General features: G+C 43.8%; 2 protein-coding genes across 2 annotated transcripts; one reads left to right on the forward strand and one right to left on the reverse strand.

The window, feature by feature from the left end:
- Window positions 1-247: 247 nt before the first annotated feature.
- Window positions 248-7,405, forward strand: adamtsl7 (ADAMTS-like 7). Its single transcript, XM_076727570.1, has 11 exons — window positions 248-389; window positions 803-978; window positions 1,066-1,174; window positions 3,263-3,451; window positions 4,073-4,202; window positions 4,911-5,133; window positions 5,429-5,602; window positions 5,737-5,910; window positions 6,031-6,210; window positions 6,419-6,563; window positions 7,251-7,405. The coding sequence occupies exons 1-11, from the start codon at window positions 248-250 to the stop codon at window positions 7,403-7,405; spliced, it is 1,797 nt and encodes a 598-aa protein (XP_076583685.1).
- A 4,841-nt stretch (window positions 7,406-12,246) lies between these two features.
- On the reverse strand, window positions 12,247-20,394 carry ptpn9b (protein tyrosine phosphatase non-receptor type 9b). Its single transcript, XM_076728906.1, has 13 exons — window positions 20,330-20,394; window positions 18,261-18,404; window positions 17,486-17,575; window positions 17,106-17,230; window positions 16,827-16,932; window positions 16,588-16,698; window positions 15,579-16,486; window positions 15,303-15,399; window positions 14,348-14,417; window positions 14,157-14,235; window positions 13,857-14,007; window positions 13,530-13,737; window positions 12,247-13,391 (listed from the first exon to the last, which is right to left on the reverse strand). The coding sequence occupies exons 1-13, from the start codon at window positions 20,360-20,362 to the stop codon at window positions 13,168-13,170; spliced, it is 2,346 nt and encodes a 781-aa protein (XP_076585021.1). The 5' UTR covers window positions 20,363-20,394; the 3' UTR covers window positions 12,247-13,167.
- Window positions 20,395-20,552: the final 158 nt, after the last annotated feature.

The raw sequence follows: 20,552 nt of genomic DNA on the forward strand, positions 1-20,552 counted from the left end.
TGTACGTGTGTGGGGGTGGGGGGTGGGATGGGGGGGTGGAGAGCAGGATGGACGAGTGAAAATAAGAGAAAAAGAGCAGCAATGTGATCCAGCGGAATTTATGATTGTACTGTTGAAACACAGGCCTGTGATGGTGAAACCATGGCACAGAGAGCACATGCAGGGAGAGTCTGCAGATGTACTCGCGTGGGGGCACATGCAGTGTTTGTACCTGTGAGCATGTGTGTGTATAAAAGTGTGTAAATGCATGCGTTGCCAGGGGTTTCAGGTGGTGAAGGGGAATTTCTCTCGGACGTTCCTCCGCGTTGGCTACCATAAGATTGCAGAGATTCCTGCAGGAGCGCAGAACATCAGCATAAGGGAGACAATAAAGAGCCGTAACTACCTGGGTACACACACACACGCGCGCACACACACACAGCAATATTTCCATCACTTCAGTGGATATTACATAGACTTACATGTATTTCCTGGACACTTACCCTAACCATTACCAACACTTGCCTAAACCTACCCTTAACCTAACCTTAACCAATTCTTCGCCCTAAAATTTAGTGATTTACATTGTGGGTACATTTTTGTCCCCATAATGATGGCAAGTCCCCACAATGTGACTGAGTAAACAGATCTATGTCCCCACAACATGAAGAAAACACATCCAGACACACGTGCGCACACATACACACACACACACACACACACACACACACACACACACACACACACACACACGTCTCACAGCAAAAATATTTTCAGAATGACAAACACTACAACGATAAATGAACACGGGATTTTCCTCCAGCTCTGCAGACCCAAAGCAGCGTCTCCATCATCAATGGCAACTGGGTGATTGACAGGCCGGGGACCTTCACTGCTGTGGGAACACAGCTGACGTACCAACGACCCAATGAAATCCGCTCTCGTACTGGCGAGTCCATCACTGCACCTGGGCCGCTTACTGAGGACCTACATGTTTATGTGAGATGCAAACTGGCACACACAACAGCACCAGCATCCTTTCCAAGTCTCTTATTGAAATGCTGTCTCTCTGTCTCTTTTCCACAGTTGATCTACCAGCAACCAGGTCCCAGTGTATATTATGAATACAGTGTACCTTTACAAAATACACACCCCACCCCTGAGCCAGGCACACCTTCTGATATTCTGCCACTGGGTGAGTGCACACACAAACATGCATAAACACACATTCAAATCGATATTAGAGTGACCCTAAAAGACCACAGTGCCATTTTCTCATACCAAATAGTATGATGTGCCCTCAGGGAGCATAACACATAACAGATGCCTCTGTTTGTGTCTGCATGCACAATGCAGTGCACGTGTGTGTGTGTTCAGTTCAGATTTCACTGCAGGGTCATGGCAACGCCAAAATGTATAATTTTCAGCAAAATTGTCCTTTTGAAAATTTAATCAGAATTCCGACAACATTTGATACAGGCAGGCAGCCAAACTTTGTTCTGGCAAAGAGCTTTTTACCGCACACTGAGGCAATAATCGGTCATTTGGGCCAGATTTCATTTCATTACCTAATGTTTAACCTTCATAAAGGAGATTAAAGACATTGCTTGATTTGTGCCTGTTGCTGTTGATAAAAAAAAAATGATTTAATTATCAGAGATGTCTTGAACTATTTTTTTTTTTAAATAAAAATTTAAAGGCCCTGCACATTCACATAGGGTTCACATAGGTTTATAATTTGTGTGCAACTCCATTTCCCAAAATGTTGGGATGCTGTGTAAACATAAGTAAAACAGAGTGTGTTAATTTGCTAATCATTTTTTTTGACATATACAGAAAACAGTATAAAGACAATACATTTAATGTTTTACCTCACCATCTTCACTGATTATTGTAAATACATGCTTATTCTGAATTTGATGGCAGCAACTTTTCAAACAAGTTGGGACAGGAGCAACAAAAGACTGGGAAAGTTGCTCCAAAAACATCTGTTTGGAACCTTCCACAGGTAGACAGGTTCATTGGTAACAGGTGATAATATCATGATTGGGTATGAAAGGGCTATCCTCAAAAGTCTCAGTCGTTTACAAGCCCAGGGGAAAGTGGCCTTGGAGCTGAAGAATGGAGGGCTGTGCAGGGGTGGAGCCAAAGACCTAAGGAGGATGACTGGGAGGCAGAACCAAAAGGAGGAGGGTTGAAGGGTAGAGCCACTCTGAGGGACCGGCAGAAGGATGACCAGACATGCAAAGCTGCGCAGGAGGTTGGCCAGACACTAGGGAACATGGGAAGAATTGCTTGGGAGGTTGGGCAGGAGGAAGCCCAGATGGTTAGGGTCAGTCTGAAGGAGGCTCATGAGATCAGGAGGCTGATCGTTAAGTTGGAACTGCTCTGGAGGCTGGGTAAGAGGCAGGCAATGAAGATGGAACCACTCTGGAGGTCGGGGCTGAAAGCCTGTGGCAAAGGTGGTGTTGGTTGAACCAACATTGGCTGGGGTACTGAGTAGCTGGACCACCATGGCACTGAGCAGGGGGTCCTCTACAGTCTTGGGCAGCCGTGAGGGTGATGAGCTGGGCAGCTTAAAGGCACAACATGGGTGGCAGCCATGCTTCCTTATGGAGGGCTTGGCTGGAAGTTACAGCAAGCCACTGACTAGCTGACTCAGGAGCTGGAGCTGGCAGGAGGCTAGCAGCCTGGTGGTTTGCCGAAAGAGTGGTAGAACCAGTGTTCAGGCAGGGTTGAAATGCCGCCAGGCTGATGAGCTGATGGACAGCAGGTGTGCTTGATCAGCAGGGATCCAGGAGCCAGGAGAATGAGAGAGTGATCATCATGCCAACACCACAGTAACACGGACACAGAGAGAGACTGACAGAAGCACAGTAGACACAGGAAGGGGGAAACATAAGGAAACACAAAGGAAAAAGCTGGGACACAGCCGTAGTCGTGACATTGGGACAAGTGAATAAATGAACATGGGAATAATTTTGAACACAATTCCTGTAATAATAAAAAGGATAAAAGTGTAATTTATATCACCGAAGCAGGTGAAACAATGCAAACAAGAGAGTCAATGAGGTGTCAATCAAATACAGTCACACACACACAGACCTGAGAATTAAGTCTAAAGAGTGTGGGTGTACCATGGATGTACAGGGCCTTTAACATAATTAAATTTTATATTACCCCATTACCTTTATCTATCCAACATTTCAAATAACTACACTCCTTTTCTTCTTTTGCCTGTCAAATTTGGGCTCCACCCAAACAACATTTCACTTTCTTGTAGTTGAGACAGTAGGCCCACCCCACCCAGGTGAGGAGGTCCACCAAGGTGACGTCACCAACAATGACATCATCAAAGAGAAGCCCCATCCTAACCAGGTTCCCTCTGACCCCAGCGTGAACTCTGACGCTCAGCCCACCTACACCTGGACAAAGAGCGGGCATGCAGAGTGCAGCACGACCTGTGGCACCGGTGAGGAAACACGTACATTTGAAAGAAAGATAATATAATTCAAACACAATTAATTAATCCTTTACAAATCTTTATTTAGCCCGTTTCTTTATGTAGCGCTTTTTATTTTGGCTCAATAAAGATTTGGGTCGTTAAATTAGTGTGCAGACATCCTTACTTGAAATTTGTCAATACAAAAAGGCCAAAGACCATTTATATTATATGGTCTTAAGACCATTTACAGTATACAAGCCTGAGAACATTTCCAGCATATAGGCCTGAGACCATCTACAGTGTAAGACCAAGACCTAAGACTATTGGGACATTCATATTCTCCATTGCAGCAAGTAAATACATATAAACAATAATACAATGTTACAAATCAAAGATGACACACACAAATGTAACTGAAAGCCGTTAACTACTAACAGTAGCTGTCACACAGCCAAGGGTCGAGATTTCTGGCAAAATACATGAGCCTCATAAATCATTGCTAAGGATGAAAACAACTTTATTTTCTGTCAAAATATGTATGTATACAGTCACATTTTGTCACAAACACACGTTCACTTGCTTAGTTTGTGTGTGTGTGTGTGTGGGTGTGTGTGTGTGTGTGTGTTTGTGTGTCTGCGCACTTGTCAGGCAGGCGCCAGGTCCTCTGGGAGTGTGTTGAGAAAGATTCCCAGGCGACTGTTCCTGCCGACCTCTGTGACCCTGCCCTTAAACCAACAAACCAGGAAGAAAACTGCAATACCCAGTCCTGTCCTGCATAGTGAGCAAGACACAAACACACACACACAGACACACACACACACACACACCTGATGTTCCATACATTCATCATGACACATACACAGAGTGAGAAACACATAGACGTATTGTACTTTCGATTGGTTCCACATGGCCTTCATCTCTCACACACATTCCAGCCATAAATCAGTCACAGTCAATCACACTGACTCACTTTAGTGTGGCTTTTTGGTTTTCATGTCTTGTGGTAAATACCACTAGATCTTACCACCGCCAAGATGTTACTACATTGACTGTACGTTTGGTTGTGGGTCTGTCAGATATTTCACCCACAGTGTCAATGATCCATGTCAGTCTGAAATAGATATGCCTCTATGCGGCAGCAGCAGCAGCAGCAGCAGCAGCAGCAGCAGCAGCAGCAGCAGCAGCAGCAGCAGAGGACTGCAAAACTGACTCATCATAATAAAACAAGGAGAAACATCTGAACTTGTGTAGTATAAATTGGCTTGTGTTGTTTGTCTCTTTTATGATCTCCTTTTAGAGGAAAGTACTTTATAATGTAGGACAGGGTCAACAGACCACTTACAATAACTGTGGTTGAAATGAAGAAATGGAGCTCTCTGCTTGAGAGAGGTCACTGCTAAATATGTAACCACATCTTTAGTGATGGTCTACGGGCTGCTCCTTATTCCCTCTAACCTGCTCTTTGTCCTCTGTGATTGGCTGACAGCTGGGACATCGGGGAGTGGTCGGAGTGCAGCCGGAGGTGCGGACCCGGCACTCAGCACCGTCAGGTCATCTGTCGCCAAGTTACTGATGTTCATGCCAACGGGACAGAGACCTCGGTTACTGTGGCACCAGAGCTGTGTGGGCTGTCTGATAGGCCGGTGACCAAGTCTGCATGTCAGCTGAAGATTTGCAGCCAGTGGGAGATGCGATCTGAGTGGAGCCCGGTGGGAACGAACACACACAGACACACACAGAGTTGTGTTTTCATCATTTTTGGGGACTTACCCTAACCATGACCATAACCACTACTTACATTACCTAACCTTATCCCAAGTCTTACAAAATAAAATGGAAATAATCCATGAAGCTCAAGTACTTCCAGAAAGACACATTTAATACCCAATTCAGCTTCAGCAATGATGAAATCCTAAAATGAACATGTAGATGTTCATGAGGAAAAAAAAATCCCATTTACCTCTCTGTTCCCCCTACCCCTCTCTCCCACCCTCTGTCCCTCAGTGTTCAGTGCCCTGTGGGGTGGGCCAGCGCAGCAGGGAGGTGGTGTGTGTGAGCAACCAGGGTGATGTGGAGGAGGATAAGGAGTGTAACATGAACCTAAAGCCAGAAACACTACAGAACTGTGACATGGGAGCGTGTGCACGCAGCTGGTTCACCTCCCTCTGGAGCCAACGGGTAACACAGAAGTGTGTGTGTGTGTGTGTGTGTTGTGTGTGTGTGTGTGTATGCATGGGTGGAGGACAATATAAGGTGCTGAAAATCTTGAAGTGGCACTGATTGAGAGGGTACCTGTGTGCGTGTGACATTAGTGCTCTGCAGAGTGTGGTCAAGGCAATCGAACCCGGACCACCGTGTGCCTGATAGATCATGTGACTGATCTCCCATTGGACAGCTGCGAAGGGGAACGCCCACCAGAGGTGACATCGTGTGACTCAGGCCCCTGCCAGAACCGCCTGGAGTGGTACACCGGACCCTGGGGTCAGGTAACTTACAAACACAGATACACACAATGAAAATTATCCATTTGAGGTTTTTCACCTTACATGTGTGTGTGTGTGTGTGTGTGTGTGTGTGTGTGTGTGTGTGTGTGTGTGTGTGTGAAGTGTTCTGCAGAGTGCGGGAATGGCACACAAACCCGGAGCGTGGCTTGTATTTTCAGCAACAATGGTCGCATGGAGGTTGTGGACCACTTAAAATGTTCAAGTCTCTCTCAGCCAATCACAGCTCAGCTCTGCAGACTGAAGCCATGTGGTGTCCAGTGGTATGTCACAGAGTGGAGTACGGTAAGTGTCCCAAGGCCAGTATTTCTACCGTGCAACTGTCAACCCCTCATATAATATCTGTCCTAATAACGGTCAGTCTTGGCTTTGAAAATAATGGTTTGACAAAATAATCCCAACTGAAGGTCTGCTTGCAAGCATTATCCTGGAGCTTTTAACAGTTGTGTGTTTATTGTATGTGTATCTCTGCTCTCTCTTTCGATCACCTTAGTGTTCACGCTCCTGCAACGGTGGCTACCGTGTGCGTGAGGTGCGTTGCCTTGCCGACAACATTGTCCCGAGTGACCGTTGTGACCCCAGTTTGACCCCAGAGAGCCGAGAAGAATGCAACAAGCAACCTTGTTTGGTCGAGACAAGTAAGTCTGCCAAGGAGTCTTGTACTAGCTCTGAGCCATTGCACACTGTGTGTCCACTATATGTGCTGCTGGGTCAGAGTTCACACAGGGGTCAGAGAGGACCTGGTTGGAGGGAGATTTCTCTCTGATGCTGTCATTGTTGATAATGTTACTGTACCATGGTGAGGATGTTCATCTGGGGAGTACTGTCTCAGCCAGGAATAACTGAGGGGCTGTAAGGAAATATGGAAAGGAAAAAGTTTTTGTGATGACTCATATATGAAGGAAACTCTGCACAAATTAAGCAAATGATTTCAAGAGCCAATCTCCAAAAGATCAATAAGTGACTTATCAATGTGTACAAATAACATAAGCAAGAACATTTGGCTTACAAATGCCTCCAATGTTCAGTGTTTAGCTCTTCTGGTGTAATTAATGAGAAAGCTTGTTGGACCTTGTAACGTGATTGGACTGTCTTATGTCCATTATGTCCATATGTCCATGTTAGCATCCAGCCCAAACAAACAGTGCTGAGAGCTGACATTGAGCGGGAGTGAAAACTCTGTAGATTCATGGGTAAAATTAATTTAGCTATTTAAGATTAGCTAAGCTATCTAAGCAGAACAGTGTAATAAATAAGACTGGAAGAGCAAAATTTGCTTCTCCCATTTTTCTCAGTTTCTCTCTTGTTCTCCTTTTCTTTCACAGATCCATCATGCAGCGACCAGTATCATAACTGTATGGTGGTGGTTCAAGCCCGACTCTGCATTTACCCTTACTACAGACGCGTCTGCTGCACCTCCTGCTCCCGTGCCCATAAAACATACCCCAACTCATTTCAAAAGAACCGGATCCACAGGTGATGCTGCCACATCGCTGCAGGTCACAATTCAGCACTGTGAACGCGACACCTAGCTCTGTTTGGAGGGCACCTAGGGATGTGGGAGTCTAAGGCGTGCTTTAATATTCAATCGCTCAGTCTACAACAGATTATCTGACCGGCTCATCAACTGCTTTCTACTATTTTGTGAACATGGCCACAAACACCACCATAGCATGAATACTGCTGTTAGAGGGTGAGATCCTGTTTCATCCTTACTCTGACACCAGATGAATCTCACAACAATACACATACAAACACATACTATAAGAATTTCACTACTCATAGGTTTAGACTTTTGATCCTCAGTGTAACTTTAAACTGGACTGGTCACATTTGGTGATGTCCTTGTATATTTATTCTTAATAAAGGGTGTATCACTTCTGGTACTCAGCTGTTGTTTGATGTATTATTACAGATGTTCCACACAATATTGAGCTGCTTCAACCTTAAATCTAATGCTCGCAAGCCCTCTAGTGACTCTCCCTGCGTGTTGCAGGTGTGTGTGTGTGTGTGTGTGTGTGTGTGTGTGTGTGTGTGTGTGTGTGTGTGTGTGGTTAACTCACCACCAGGTCACAGTCTTGCTTCTTGCAGTTAATATTCCAAATTCACGTGTGTGGTCCTGAGGAGTAAAGGTAGGAATGCGCTACTGTGCCAGTTGTTACTGGCAGGATCCAAAGTTAATGTGAGGCTTCATGCAGAGCTGGTCAAGTCAGTGTAAATCTTGGATTGTGGTATTGTTAAACTCAGACTACTGAATGGAGGTGGGAATCAAAGAGTAACTCATGATACGATACTATCATGATATATTGCGATACGATAATGATGGCAGCAATATGGTGCTATAATTTAATTAACAAGCACATTCAAACGCAGATACACGTCTTTGTAATGTGATGAATCTCAGGGTACAGAATGCTTGAAAGGTCGTTTGTGCTACCAGGAACGTACATCTAAACACTTCAGATCAATGACCTCAGGAACCAATGGTGACATGAAGATTAATTAAATATGAAGAGACCCCTCAATGGACAATCAGGTTGGAAAATGACACAACTAAATTCACCACTACTGTGGAAGGACCATACCAATGTTTTCTTCATGTTGCACTAACCCACAGCAGCCCCTACTCACCCACTCTGTGTGTTTTCACAATTCAAGTGAAAACTTTTCGAAATATGTGTCATAAATGCTTCATTGCATTTTGTTCTTATTCCAAGGAATGTTGTTGTTCCTTATAATTAACTTTTCAAACGAAACTTTAGAACTGTTTGTGACACAAGTTCTGAGTGAAGAAAAGTATCAGGAAATCCAAAGAAGTGAGCTTTGTAATGAAACTGTAAACAACAACTTCAGCTTACTGAAACTATATCCACAATGGAGAATTCTTCATCAACATCCTGCGACTCCAGCCTTGAGGACATGGTCTCGAGTAAATAAATACATTTATTTTTCATTTTTATTGCTTGATTTGATGCATTTGATCCTTCAAAACATTGGTGTGATCCACACTGATGTGAAAATGGCAGCAAACATCACGCTGGTGGATCATGTGAGACAACCATTAGAGGTCAAACTCATCCACTTCAGCTTGGCTGTGTTCAGATCTACAGCCAAGCACACCAGGATTTACCAGATCCCTCTGAAAAGGTGAGGTCTGAAGAAATGCTTGCGTTTATCAAAGTCTCTTTTGTGCATCTTTTGTTTCCATGTTCGATTAATTGAAATCCTGATTATTTACTGTTCAATGCTCTGTTGCCCTTCTTCATGTTTGGCAGCTGTGCAGAATGTTGGACCATTGCTTTAAAAGGCTGGCACCAACAAGGCAGCCAGAACCAGCATTCAACAGGCAGCTGAACCTGGCATTGACATTCTGGCCACTTTATGGATTAATGTTGCTGGCCATTGAAAAAATGGGACTCTCAGGAGAATCTGGTTGGCATTGGCTGCATTTTTAAACAGTCAACAGTGGCTGTACGAAAAGTAAATGGAGAAAAACACAAATAAAATGGATCCCGCAAGATCATTTTGTCCAGAAAACACACAAACCACATTATATTAAACTAAGCCAAGAGCTCTTAGCTGATCTAGTTTGTCTGGATTCATCATACTTTTCTCATTGATTAGCTTGGCAGCTAAAGTAAGCAATCAACCAATGACATTGCCTGATGATGATTTGATGATTCAGATTTGTAGCACTGCCCTCCAGGGGCGGTTCTAGCATCACATTATTGATGAGCCAAATAATTCTAACCCAACCGGTCTTAATCACATTTAAAGCTGAATTTTTTTTATGAACATTTCAATCAGATATAGCTGGGTTTAAAAGCAAAGTGAGGCAAAATTTTAGCCTGCATACATGGAGGCCGTGTTGGCAACACTGTATAATGGTCACCAAAAATGTAAAATTATATGACTGGATTTCAGTGTTGAGGTACCCTTACATTCATGATTTTGCTTTATACTAACCTACAAACATTTGGCACTTTCAGAGTGACAGACACATAACCACAGTCACTCTGTCACTCCTGCCTGTGAAAGGAGAGGGATTGATGTTGCAGCCAGAAGAGACTGAAATTACAGCATGCATGAGAATAAATTACAATATAACACATTTGAGTGGATATCTCACTTTTCCACAGATGGTCTGAATAACTCGGTGCTGCTGTGCTGTGTGTCCTCATTTCTCCTCAGTGTCTGACATCTTATAATCTCCTCAGATGTTTCGCATGTAAAATCTTAATTTGTTAAGCAACTTCTGACTAATAGGTGGCAAATAATGTAGTACATTAGAAGTATGAAGTGGCACGAAATGACAATATATATTAAGTACAAGTTAAATTAAAAGTGTATTACTTAAATGTACTTTGTTGTATTCCTCCACTGGTGCCAAGCACAGACCATAATCTATTGCCACAAAGCTGGCTGCTTTTGATGATTTGGATCTGCAGAAAAAGCAGGAACTCTGAATGGAAAATGAAGATTTTGTTTTGACTAAATGTAAAAAAAAAAAATGCTCCAACTGTTGATCAGGCCCTAAAAGTTACCATTAACCACCTCCAGTCTATTGTATGTGAAAGGAATTTCATGACTCCCACTGAACTGAAGACATGGTGTTCATGCTGCATGTAAGAAGACATCACTTTGGCTTCGTACTCATTCAAGATAGTAATACCATTGCTTTAATGGGACAGCCGGGCTGACAGCATGTAAAAGGCCATAATTCAATCACGAGAACTTAAAGCACAGAAAGAAACATTAAATGAACACCAATGACAAATGCACATCGCATTCTCGTTTCTCATAAAACAAATTAAGAGTAGCATGGGGACCAAGACTCTTACATACACACTCTCCCATTTTGTAGCTATACATAATCTTTAGTGATGAGTCTTTCGGTGTCCGTGGATGCAAGGCTGCGCTGGCAGGTCCATGCTAGGAGGCTGTCGAGGATGTGTGATAGGAAAAAATCTTTAGGGTGAGCCTCGGCCTTTGGCATTGGGGGATGCAGGGTCCACATTCACCAACAATATCCACGTCTGTCTTGACTAAATTGCTCGGACACCATTACCCCGAAAACATTCAAGGCTCGCTTTCCATGCTAATCAATCTCAACCCATTCTAAATATATAGATTTTTTTACTCATAGACACCACACTGGGGGTTTTGTGAACAGAAATGGCAGTCATTTGCCTTTTTTGCTTTTTTTTTCTCCCCTCTTCATAGCTCTTTTTTGTGTTTTGTCTTTGCTTTGTCCTTGGCATTGGGTACCAGACAGTAAGACGTTAATGTAATTGTTACTGAAGAGTTTAACAATAAGCTCTCTAAAAACATAATCGTTAGCTCCCCCCCCCCCCCCCCCCTTTGTCCAAGATTTGAACAATCACCATTTATACAAGTCAGTTCTGAAAATACAATGGCAAGTGACATTTTCCACCAAAAATCCATTGCCAACAACAAAAAATATATTTCACTCCTCATCTGATTTGTTCAGCTTATCAAATGCAATAACTGGTTTGTTTTCTTTGTTGCATCGTACCAACATTCATACCAACTGATTTCAATATTGTAGAAGTTTTACAAAGACATAAATATAGTAGGATACAATACAGTAAAAAATACAAAATAAAGTTGATATAGTATTTTTCTTAACTGATAATTTACCAGAGGCAAACCCAGAAATGGATCATTGACACTAGGCAAAAAACACCAGAATTACCCCCTGAGGTCAAATGTTAAAAGAATAGCCATGTCTCAAACCAAAGCTTAGTCCCAGGTCACTCACTACTTTCATGTTATTCTTAAGTAGTGTACTATGTACAGGACTATAGGCAAAATGTGGGTGTCCTGTGACACATAGTCGATGTGTACTATTCAAGTGCACTAGTTCGGGTGTTATTACTACACTAACGAGACGTTAAGCTAAGGAAAACTTGAAGGCACAATTATCTGAGGCAGAATATTCCTCAAGAACCAAATAGAACAGTTGTGGTATCAAGGGAGTAAGATTTAAAAAAAAAAAAAAAAAAAAAAACAGGGAAAGAACAGAAGGGGAAAGAAAAGTTTACAGTTTCAGGTATGGTTTAGGTCTGAGAACGACGAGGCAGTGAATTAAGTTAAGGCCAAATTACTTAAGGTCGTCCAATCGGAACGCTCCAACAGTAAAGATGATGTTAGACCTGACAAATCACACAGATTTGCAATACGATATCAGTTTTAATAACACAACCCTTACCTATATTTTGTCATAGCCTGGCTCGCTACATAGATATTTCTTCTTCAGGTTCAGTCAATTATATTAAACAAGGCTTTTTTTTTTTTTTTGCTCTTCTTCGGAGGTTGTTATTATGCACAATAATGTATAAATGTATGTTACAAGAATATACATGGGCTTCAGTCTATAATATCTCAGGTAGGAGTACATCCAAGCATTCAGGGTGAAGACTTTGGCTTTGAAAAGTTAGTCTACATATGCACAAATATAAACACACGTAGAAAATGCACCATAGAAAAAAAGAACATGGAAGATAAAAGAAAAAAAAAAACACGGAAATGGACTAAATGGCTCACACACTGATCTACTGTCACTTACGACCATTTACTCACACAGAACCATTTCCTCTCAAAAAAAACAAAAACAAAAAAACAAACAAAAACAAAACAAACAAAAAAAAAAGTTTTCAAGTTTCACCTGTTCGTACCCTTCACATGTGATCTGTGTTAACAGACTTGCTCAGGGTTTAAACGGAACAAGAAATACAAAAAAGGAACAAAGACTTGAGTTTGGAGGGCTTCAAGGGGAAAAGTTCAAGTTTGTCATTCCTCATGTGCAAGTCAGTATAAAAATGCTACAACTTGTACAACTCTCTTGTCAACAAGACAGACTCAGGGCAGGCCAAGTCCCCTTGTAGTTTGCTAAATAAAAAGGGGCTCGGAAATTGGCAGGACAGCTTGCTCCATCGGTGACGCAATGCACAGTCTCCACTCCCTGTATTTTTTTTTTTCTCCAGCTCTTCACCTCCCTCTGTCTATCCATTCACGTGAGGGAAGAGCCAACTGTGGGAGTCTGCATCATTACATCAAGAGCTAAAACAAGAGCTCCATCCTTTGTCTCTTCTCTCTTATGGCAGAAGAGTCATCTCCCTCCTCCACTCTGAAACGCCATTCTTCACTCATATCGTTCCTGTGACTTCGGTTTAGGTTGGCTATCCCATGTTTGTTTTTCCACATCCCTCCACGTGTCTCTCACTCGCTGTCGGTCTCGAGGTCTGAGTCAGACCACTGCACTGGGCTCAGTTTCCCATTGCGCTGGGCATACTCGATGACTGCTGTGTAGCAGAAGTAGTACTGGTCCCAGGTCTGGATGCTGAAAGCCCTTTGTGTGCGCATCCGCCGCACCGTCTGACGGACATCTATTGTGCCGATGTCCTCCAGCCGGGACAGGCAGATGTCCAGTGTACAGAATGTGCCTGGTCAGGGAGTGAGGAGGAAAGCACAGAAGGAGAAGTTAGGCAAGGACATGTTATCGACAAAGGTTTACCTCACATAGATGCCACTAAATGTATTGATAAAGTACATCTGAACCTCATAATAATGCATGTGTTTACCTGTGCGACCAATACCGGCACTACAGTGCACAACCACAGGGGGGCCCCCTGGAGGCCCCGTCCAACTGGAGCCCAGGCTCTGGACTGCAGCCTCCCGCCTCTGAAGCACATGCTCACGGAAGTCCAACATAGCTGAAGCACTTTTGGGCACCCCGAAGTCTGGCCAGCTGACGTAGAGGTAGTGGCACACCTCCCGTCTCTCTCCCGACTAAGCCAAGGTCACAAAGTTTGATAGATGAAGAGATATTAGAATCTTTCTTTTTAACCGGTGCGTATGTGCATGAGAGCCTCCAAAACTACCAAACATATGCAGTCAGTGTGGCTTACCTGTGTGTTGTAAAGTTCAAGATGGGAGAGTTTGAAGTCCTGAAACACCTGGATGTGTGTGTTCCTGACCAAGAAGTATCCGTGCTGCTCAGTCCTGCCCTCTTCAAGAGGCCAGTACTGCCCACACTTGACACGCCCACGCTCCACCACCCTGAGGCGCACAGAATCACACCTATTTTCAATCTTGTCATCAGCCCACAAACGATATGTTATTACTTGGGCAACCAGTTCTGTACACAAACACCGTTTGTACATCTCTAACATACCTGATCTCAAAAATCTGAGGTAAAACAGCCTCACCTGGTGGTCATGACAATGATAAGTACCATCTGTTCCCACACCATGCGCCAGAAGTCACCAAAAGTTTTTGGCAAAGGACCTGAGGGCCACAAAGTGTGTCAGGCCATGGGAACACCACACTGTGTATTGCACAGATGACTATACAAAGAAAATGAGGAGAAGGATCATAGTTTGTGTCAACAGCCGCTCACCCTGAGTTGCGATGTAGGCGTTGCCCCTCTTGTACCCATCCATGAAACTGGCATTAATGTAATCTGATGTCTGCAAACACACAGCAGAAGAGAGGTGAGGGTCACTGTTTGGTGTTAGGGATGTACTGCCTCCTGTAGGACGACACTGGACATAACTGTGAATAGAGCAGGGCCAACTAACTTTTCGACTTCTCTGTACAATTGATTTTTTTTTTTTTAGGCCACTTACCTGCAGTAAAGGGTTGAATATGTAAACTGGAGTCAGATAAAAACATTAACAATCCATTATAAATCCACAGCAGACTCAGTCAGCCTTCAGTTAATGATATTCATTCAGTTGCCAATACCAACATTTGTTCCAAAGCCATTATTTTGTCTGAAAGACTTTCTGCAAACTGGTCTTATGTTCATAGTATTGGCAATTATTAGTGTCCGTTAGAAAAACATTGTGCTCATCTTACAAAAAATAAGATCCAGGTTGCCAAAAAACAGGCTTCTCCTTTTAACCACATAAACCCATCGTATATGATAACTGTCAAGTACAATCACACATAACAGATAGAGCAGATTAAGACAGGTGAAGACATTAAAAAGAATAGACCCAAACATTGACATACAATTGTTAGTCTTGAAATCTGAACCGAACAGTTAATGCAACATCCATTTTCCATATTTGTGTCTACAGCCAATGATTTACTGCTCATCCACTAACTTCTTAACTAAATGCATGCAATATAAAGACATTCTATTTTGTAAGAAGCAACTGACACATACTTCTTATGAGAAGGTGGACCATTGGCATCATCTGAATTGTACTGATGTTGGCAGCAAAGTCACAATTTAACAGCAAACATCCATAAAATCATCTTTCAGCTTCAAAGTCATAACTTTGAAAGAACTTTCGTGAATGGCATGAATCCAGAGAGGACTGAAGTTTTAATGAATTCATTATTACCTCATCCACGTCGTCGCAGAGCTGGCAGAGTCGCACTCGTGACTGATCCAGGCAGAGGACATCACTGTACCTGTTCTTTATCTGATTGGAGAGTTTTCTGTAAAGGCAGAATTGAAAACAACGTGAGGTAACGCGACAACATTTGGCTGATGTGTTAGAGTTGAGTAATATTCCTTTGCCTTGGTACGGAGAAATAAAGGAAGTGACCAGCAGGGAGACAGACACACACAGGAAAAAAAAGAGCCAATGGATGGAACTGATTTTTTCATATCTTACTTGGAGTAGTCGAAGGTGCCTGCTGGTGGCTCCTTGCGGATCTCCTCGTACTCCTGATAGATCCCCTTCTTCTTCTTCCTCTTCACGTAGTCCACAAGCTCATGCACCGTCATGCCCCCCTGCTCTGGCATGTGAACAGACACCTCCATGCAGCGGTCCTCATCATCAGGACCCCATGAGGAAGACAGGGGAGGGGACTGGGAGGAAGGCTGGTGAGGGGGGCGGGGCAAAGATTTCTGGGGCAGCGGAGGAACCCCCTCCTCCTCCTCCTCCTCCTCGTCCTCGTCATTTACACCCTTCGTCTGGGACCTGTGGGTGGAGTCTGTTGCCCTGCCGTCCACTGCATCCCCATTACCTTTCTGTGAAAATGGCGTTTCGGGGGGCGTGTCTGACTGGGGAGGGGCTTGGCGGCCACGACCGTTTATGTTAGCATTCGGGCTGGAGCCACTAACAGCCATGTTGGCCCCGCTCACCGCTGAGCCGTTCCAGTGTTGGTGGTTCCCCTGCAGCCTGTTTGCAGCAGAGTGGGGGCTCTGCTGGTACTGTCCTGGGCCCCGAGTCCTGCCCTCCACCACACCACAGTGGTTGTGTGGGTTAGCATTGCTATCATCGTAGCAGTTAGAGTTAGTCACGGCTAGCTCAGAACCTAATTGTGTGTTTATATGGGTGTGGGACAGTGTAGCGCCTGCGCTTGTGTTGCTGCACTCTAAGCTGTAGGAGCGCAGCAGGCTTCCCACACAGTCGTGCATGTCATGTTCTTGTGTGTCACCCTGAACAGTGTTTGTGTGTATGTTAACACAGGATTGGATCCAAGCCACGTGGCTATACTGGGATGTCCCGCCCAGGTGTTCGGGGAGGGAGGAGACTGGGATGTGACTGGCCAGCTCGTGAGCTTTCACTGTGCACACCTGGTGGATGGAGAAGAAAGAGAACACGTTTCAAATGACGAATGACAATGAAGCAGCTTACACACTGTGACAGAAGTCCAAATGAAAACATACACACATACCCTTTCTCTCAGCTTCTCGCGCACGAATAGGCGAAGAACCGCGAAAGGCGCTCGAAACCAAAGAGGTGAAGATACAATGAAGACACATTTTAGACGAGCTGGAAATGCCCCCTAGGAAACCCAAAAGTCAGACAGACAAAACGATGAAATGGGCTTTTAATTTCAGAGAGACAGGTTTGACACCAAAAACAAGAAGACAGGCAGATCGGAGAGCAACAGAGGATGTTCCTCATATTCACCTTGAGCAAATTGAGGATCTTTACACAGAGCTCATAGTCAAAATTGCCATAGCTGGAGTTGGTCATGTCGTAGATAAATATGAGTCCGTCTCTTTGAGTTTGTACACTGTGGTGAGATGAACAAGATTTTCAAATTAAAAGCAGAAGAGGAGGGTCAAAAACAGTTTGCCATAAGACTACATTATCATTTTATTTTTTCATTTTACTAGAACTGACAGAAACTTGGAAATAAGACAATACTGTTGTCAGTACTGTATGTCTAAAGGGTTAGGGCGTCACCTCTCTATGGCTTTGTCCAGCTGATAGATGATGGCCTGCAGCACAGCTTTGTGGGTGGTGACGTCTGGCCGATGGAGACGTGCAGTGAAGAGTGCCAGAGCAGCGCCCTTTGCATCACGGCCAGGCTGGTGGAAACATTAACAGGTCGTTAGAGTTATGTGATTTGTAAGTCAAAATCAAACATTTTAGTCTATCTCCATTCATAAAGCAACAAATGCAAGCATACATGTGCAGACTGACATGCACGCACACACAGGCACAGACACACACGCGCAACTTTTCTTTCATGACCAGCACATGCACCATCTTCTGTGCATCCTGGGTTGTAATTGTGAAAATGATAAGCTGCAGCTCGGGTGTGAAATGACTTCAACACTCACCAGGACTGTAAATTTGCCACTCAGCAGCTCAGAGCGTAGGGGCTCTTCGTCAGGGTTGATATTGATGATGCCCTCTTTGATTCTTGTGTTCTAATTTTCATATATGATGGCAGAGACAGAAGAGGAGGGGGGAGTCATTAGCTGACAGCTAAAATAACATGTAAACAAACAGCATCTCAAAGACCTGATTAACTTGAATTTAGCTGCAGTCTGGTGTTCATCTTCACATCAAAAGACCTGTCAAACAAACTGAAGCCGGAGCCAACGCTGTGATTTGAATGTCGGCTGAAGACAACACCTGTTTGTTGTGGACTGTGCATTTACAGGTCATGTGATTTTGACCCACCATATACATAAAGCAACGCTATACCTCACTGTCTCCAAACAGCATAGCGTGCAGTTATTCAGTTTGAATAAGAGTTTCATCATTCAGATCTGGGTAACAAGCCATGACCTGTTATCACAGGACATGGTTCTGACTTGCAAGCTTGACTATAGTGAAGAGCTGTCAATGTCACATTAGGTGATATCAGTCAGATATCAAAACTTTGGAGACAGACAACAGGAATTTGTAAATACAACCATAATGAAGAATGAAGAAATAACTTGTAAATAAAATCAAAACTGCAATACTCAGAAAATGTCAAGTCAGAAAATTTGCAATTAAATTTCTTCCCCAGATCCTTTAGCCCAAATTAACCGTTTGGCATCCTGTTGACGACAGGTAAAGGAAATGGTCATCTCAGTTTTATCACCAATCAAAGCATCGCTGTACCTTGTATGCTTGGAAGAGTTCGATGGCTCTGGAGACGTCGAACTTGCGGGCCATAAGAAACTTTACAGCTGTAGGTTGGGACACGAGCCCAGCACTGTGAGGCTGCTCCCTGCTACGCACCTCACCCAGGAACTCCTCCACAGCCTGGACAAACATGGAGAGGAGATGGAAGAAGAAAGGTGAGATGTTGGCGTAACTCTAAAACTCATATGCCTTGAGACAAGAGTCGGCTTGTTTTCACTAAAGTGAGCTGATGTATCTTCCAAACATGTAACCAGCACAAGGAGCTTCTGAATGGGTACAGCAGAATGACTAATTGGCTATATACAAAACTTGAATCCTCCCTTTCACAGGACAGAGAAGAAGAATGCAGATGTCAAATGAAAAACTAAGCCATCCAAACTCTTATGAATATGTTATGTAAAATAAACAAATAGCAAGTAAAAGGTGGTCTTTGTTGAAGGTCAAGTGGCACGCCACCACATTAAAAACTCATTGGGAAACCCTAACATACACATATGAAATCATGTCAATACAATAATGAGCCTACACACACACACACACACACACACACACACACACTTGGTCATTTATCCACATGACAACTGAATTTGTGACTCTGGGACTGACATAGTCTAATCTCTGTGCCAAGACTGTACTCCTTACAATGATGGGACTGGATACATGCTGTAGTCTCAAGGAATACACACACAACCCAACCAACACCTGGTTCTGTCATTTCAATCCATACAAGAGAAGCAAGGAACAAAATCAGACAGCAGTTCAACATCAACACCCCTAAAGTTGGCATTAGTATACATTATACTTATACTTAGAAATAAGGTATTCTCACTTACAAATGTTATTACTACACCACAACTCTTTTCCTAAACCAATGTTGACGTCGCCAAAACATGTTTGTAGCTAAACGGGCAACAGTAAACTGGGGTAATGTTTTGAGTTGTTGGGCACTAAGTTAAGACTAAGTCGGAGAGGGCACCTTTAAAATCACACATTTTGGATACACCACCAGTAAATGAGCATCAACACCAGAATGGTTGCAAGCCTAGAGTAGATAATCCAAGGCAATGCCACAAGACGTTGATTTTTAGTTTGACCAGGGCGGTAAAGCCACTGACGTTACAGTGATGTGATGTTAGCCACCAAGAAACTCATCGGAAAATCAGTGAAGCCGTACAAGTGTGTCCTGTAACTTACCGATAATTAACCTTGAGAATGCTTGATTAAGATAAAACATCTACAACGAAGCGAAAGAGACATTTGATATTTGCGATCAGTGCCAGGTCCACCCCCTTTTACTAGAAAGTGATGGCAACAACAATGCTAGGAACCGGATAATCAGTTCGCTGAATTCTCGACCGTAAATCCGATAGACACCGCTACCCAGTTGGCTCAGAGCAAGCACTCGCGTTGTACGATAAGAGTCATGATCCCGGTCTGTCTCAACTGTGTCATGGTACATAATGGCAATTAACACATAAAGCAACCAGTGTTTGGTCCTTTTTAACCTTCACTCTAGGTCCACTGTGGTTTTAAACGTCTAGCAAGATAGCTGTCGAGGAAATTCCCCGCAAGTCAACAATGGCTGTTAGCATTAGCCAGCGGCTAGGTTACATGTGGCAGCTGGAAGGCTAACGATAGCGTTATAGAGAGTAGAAGCCACATGTAAGGGGAAAACCTCAGGTAACGACATATCGCTAGTTAACACTGGCGACTGGTTAACATAGCTATGAGGTCCGTGTAAAGCTGGGTTATGAAGGGAGCGAGTATTCGAGGTACACAGCCGGTTAAGTGATCCTGCTACTACTACTAACAAACGCCATCATGCTAACACTCATGCTAACTGCTGTCAGTCACACCGGAGTCAGTAGACTCAGGAGGGTGCGAACGGGCCAGGGCTGTGTACAGGGCTACATCGTTCTCGGGAACAATCACCGTAGCCAAATATATGAAAAAAATCCCCGAATAGAGACGGAACTAACGGCGACATGTGTATACACTGAACATGTTGGGGAGATGAGGAAAAAAATCCGTAAAGCGAGCCTTACCAGCTGCTCCTGAGTTGTCAGGGCTTCCGCCATCTTGAAGCCTCCGCAACGTCGCAGCGGGCGCGCCCACCAGCCGCTCGCTCACGCCCTACACCCCAAGACAGAGACCGACGCCCCGCCCACGTGCATTCGCTTCACCAAAGACGGTTCAAACACGGGATTTATCAATGTGTTTGTCATTCACTGTTCATACAATGTATCACTATCTATCCCTACAACTCAT

This window comes from Chaetodon auriga, chromosome 4, assembly GCF_051107435.1.
Source record: "Chaetodon auriga isolate fChaAug3 chromosome 4, fChaAug3.hap1, whole genome shotgun sequence".
In the NCBI taxonomy this organism is placed as follows: domain Eukaryota; kingdom Metazoa; phylum Chordata; class Actinopteri; order Chaetodontiformes; family Chaetodontidae; genus Chaetodon; species Chaetodon auriga.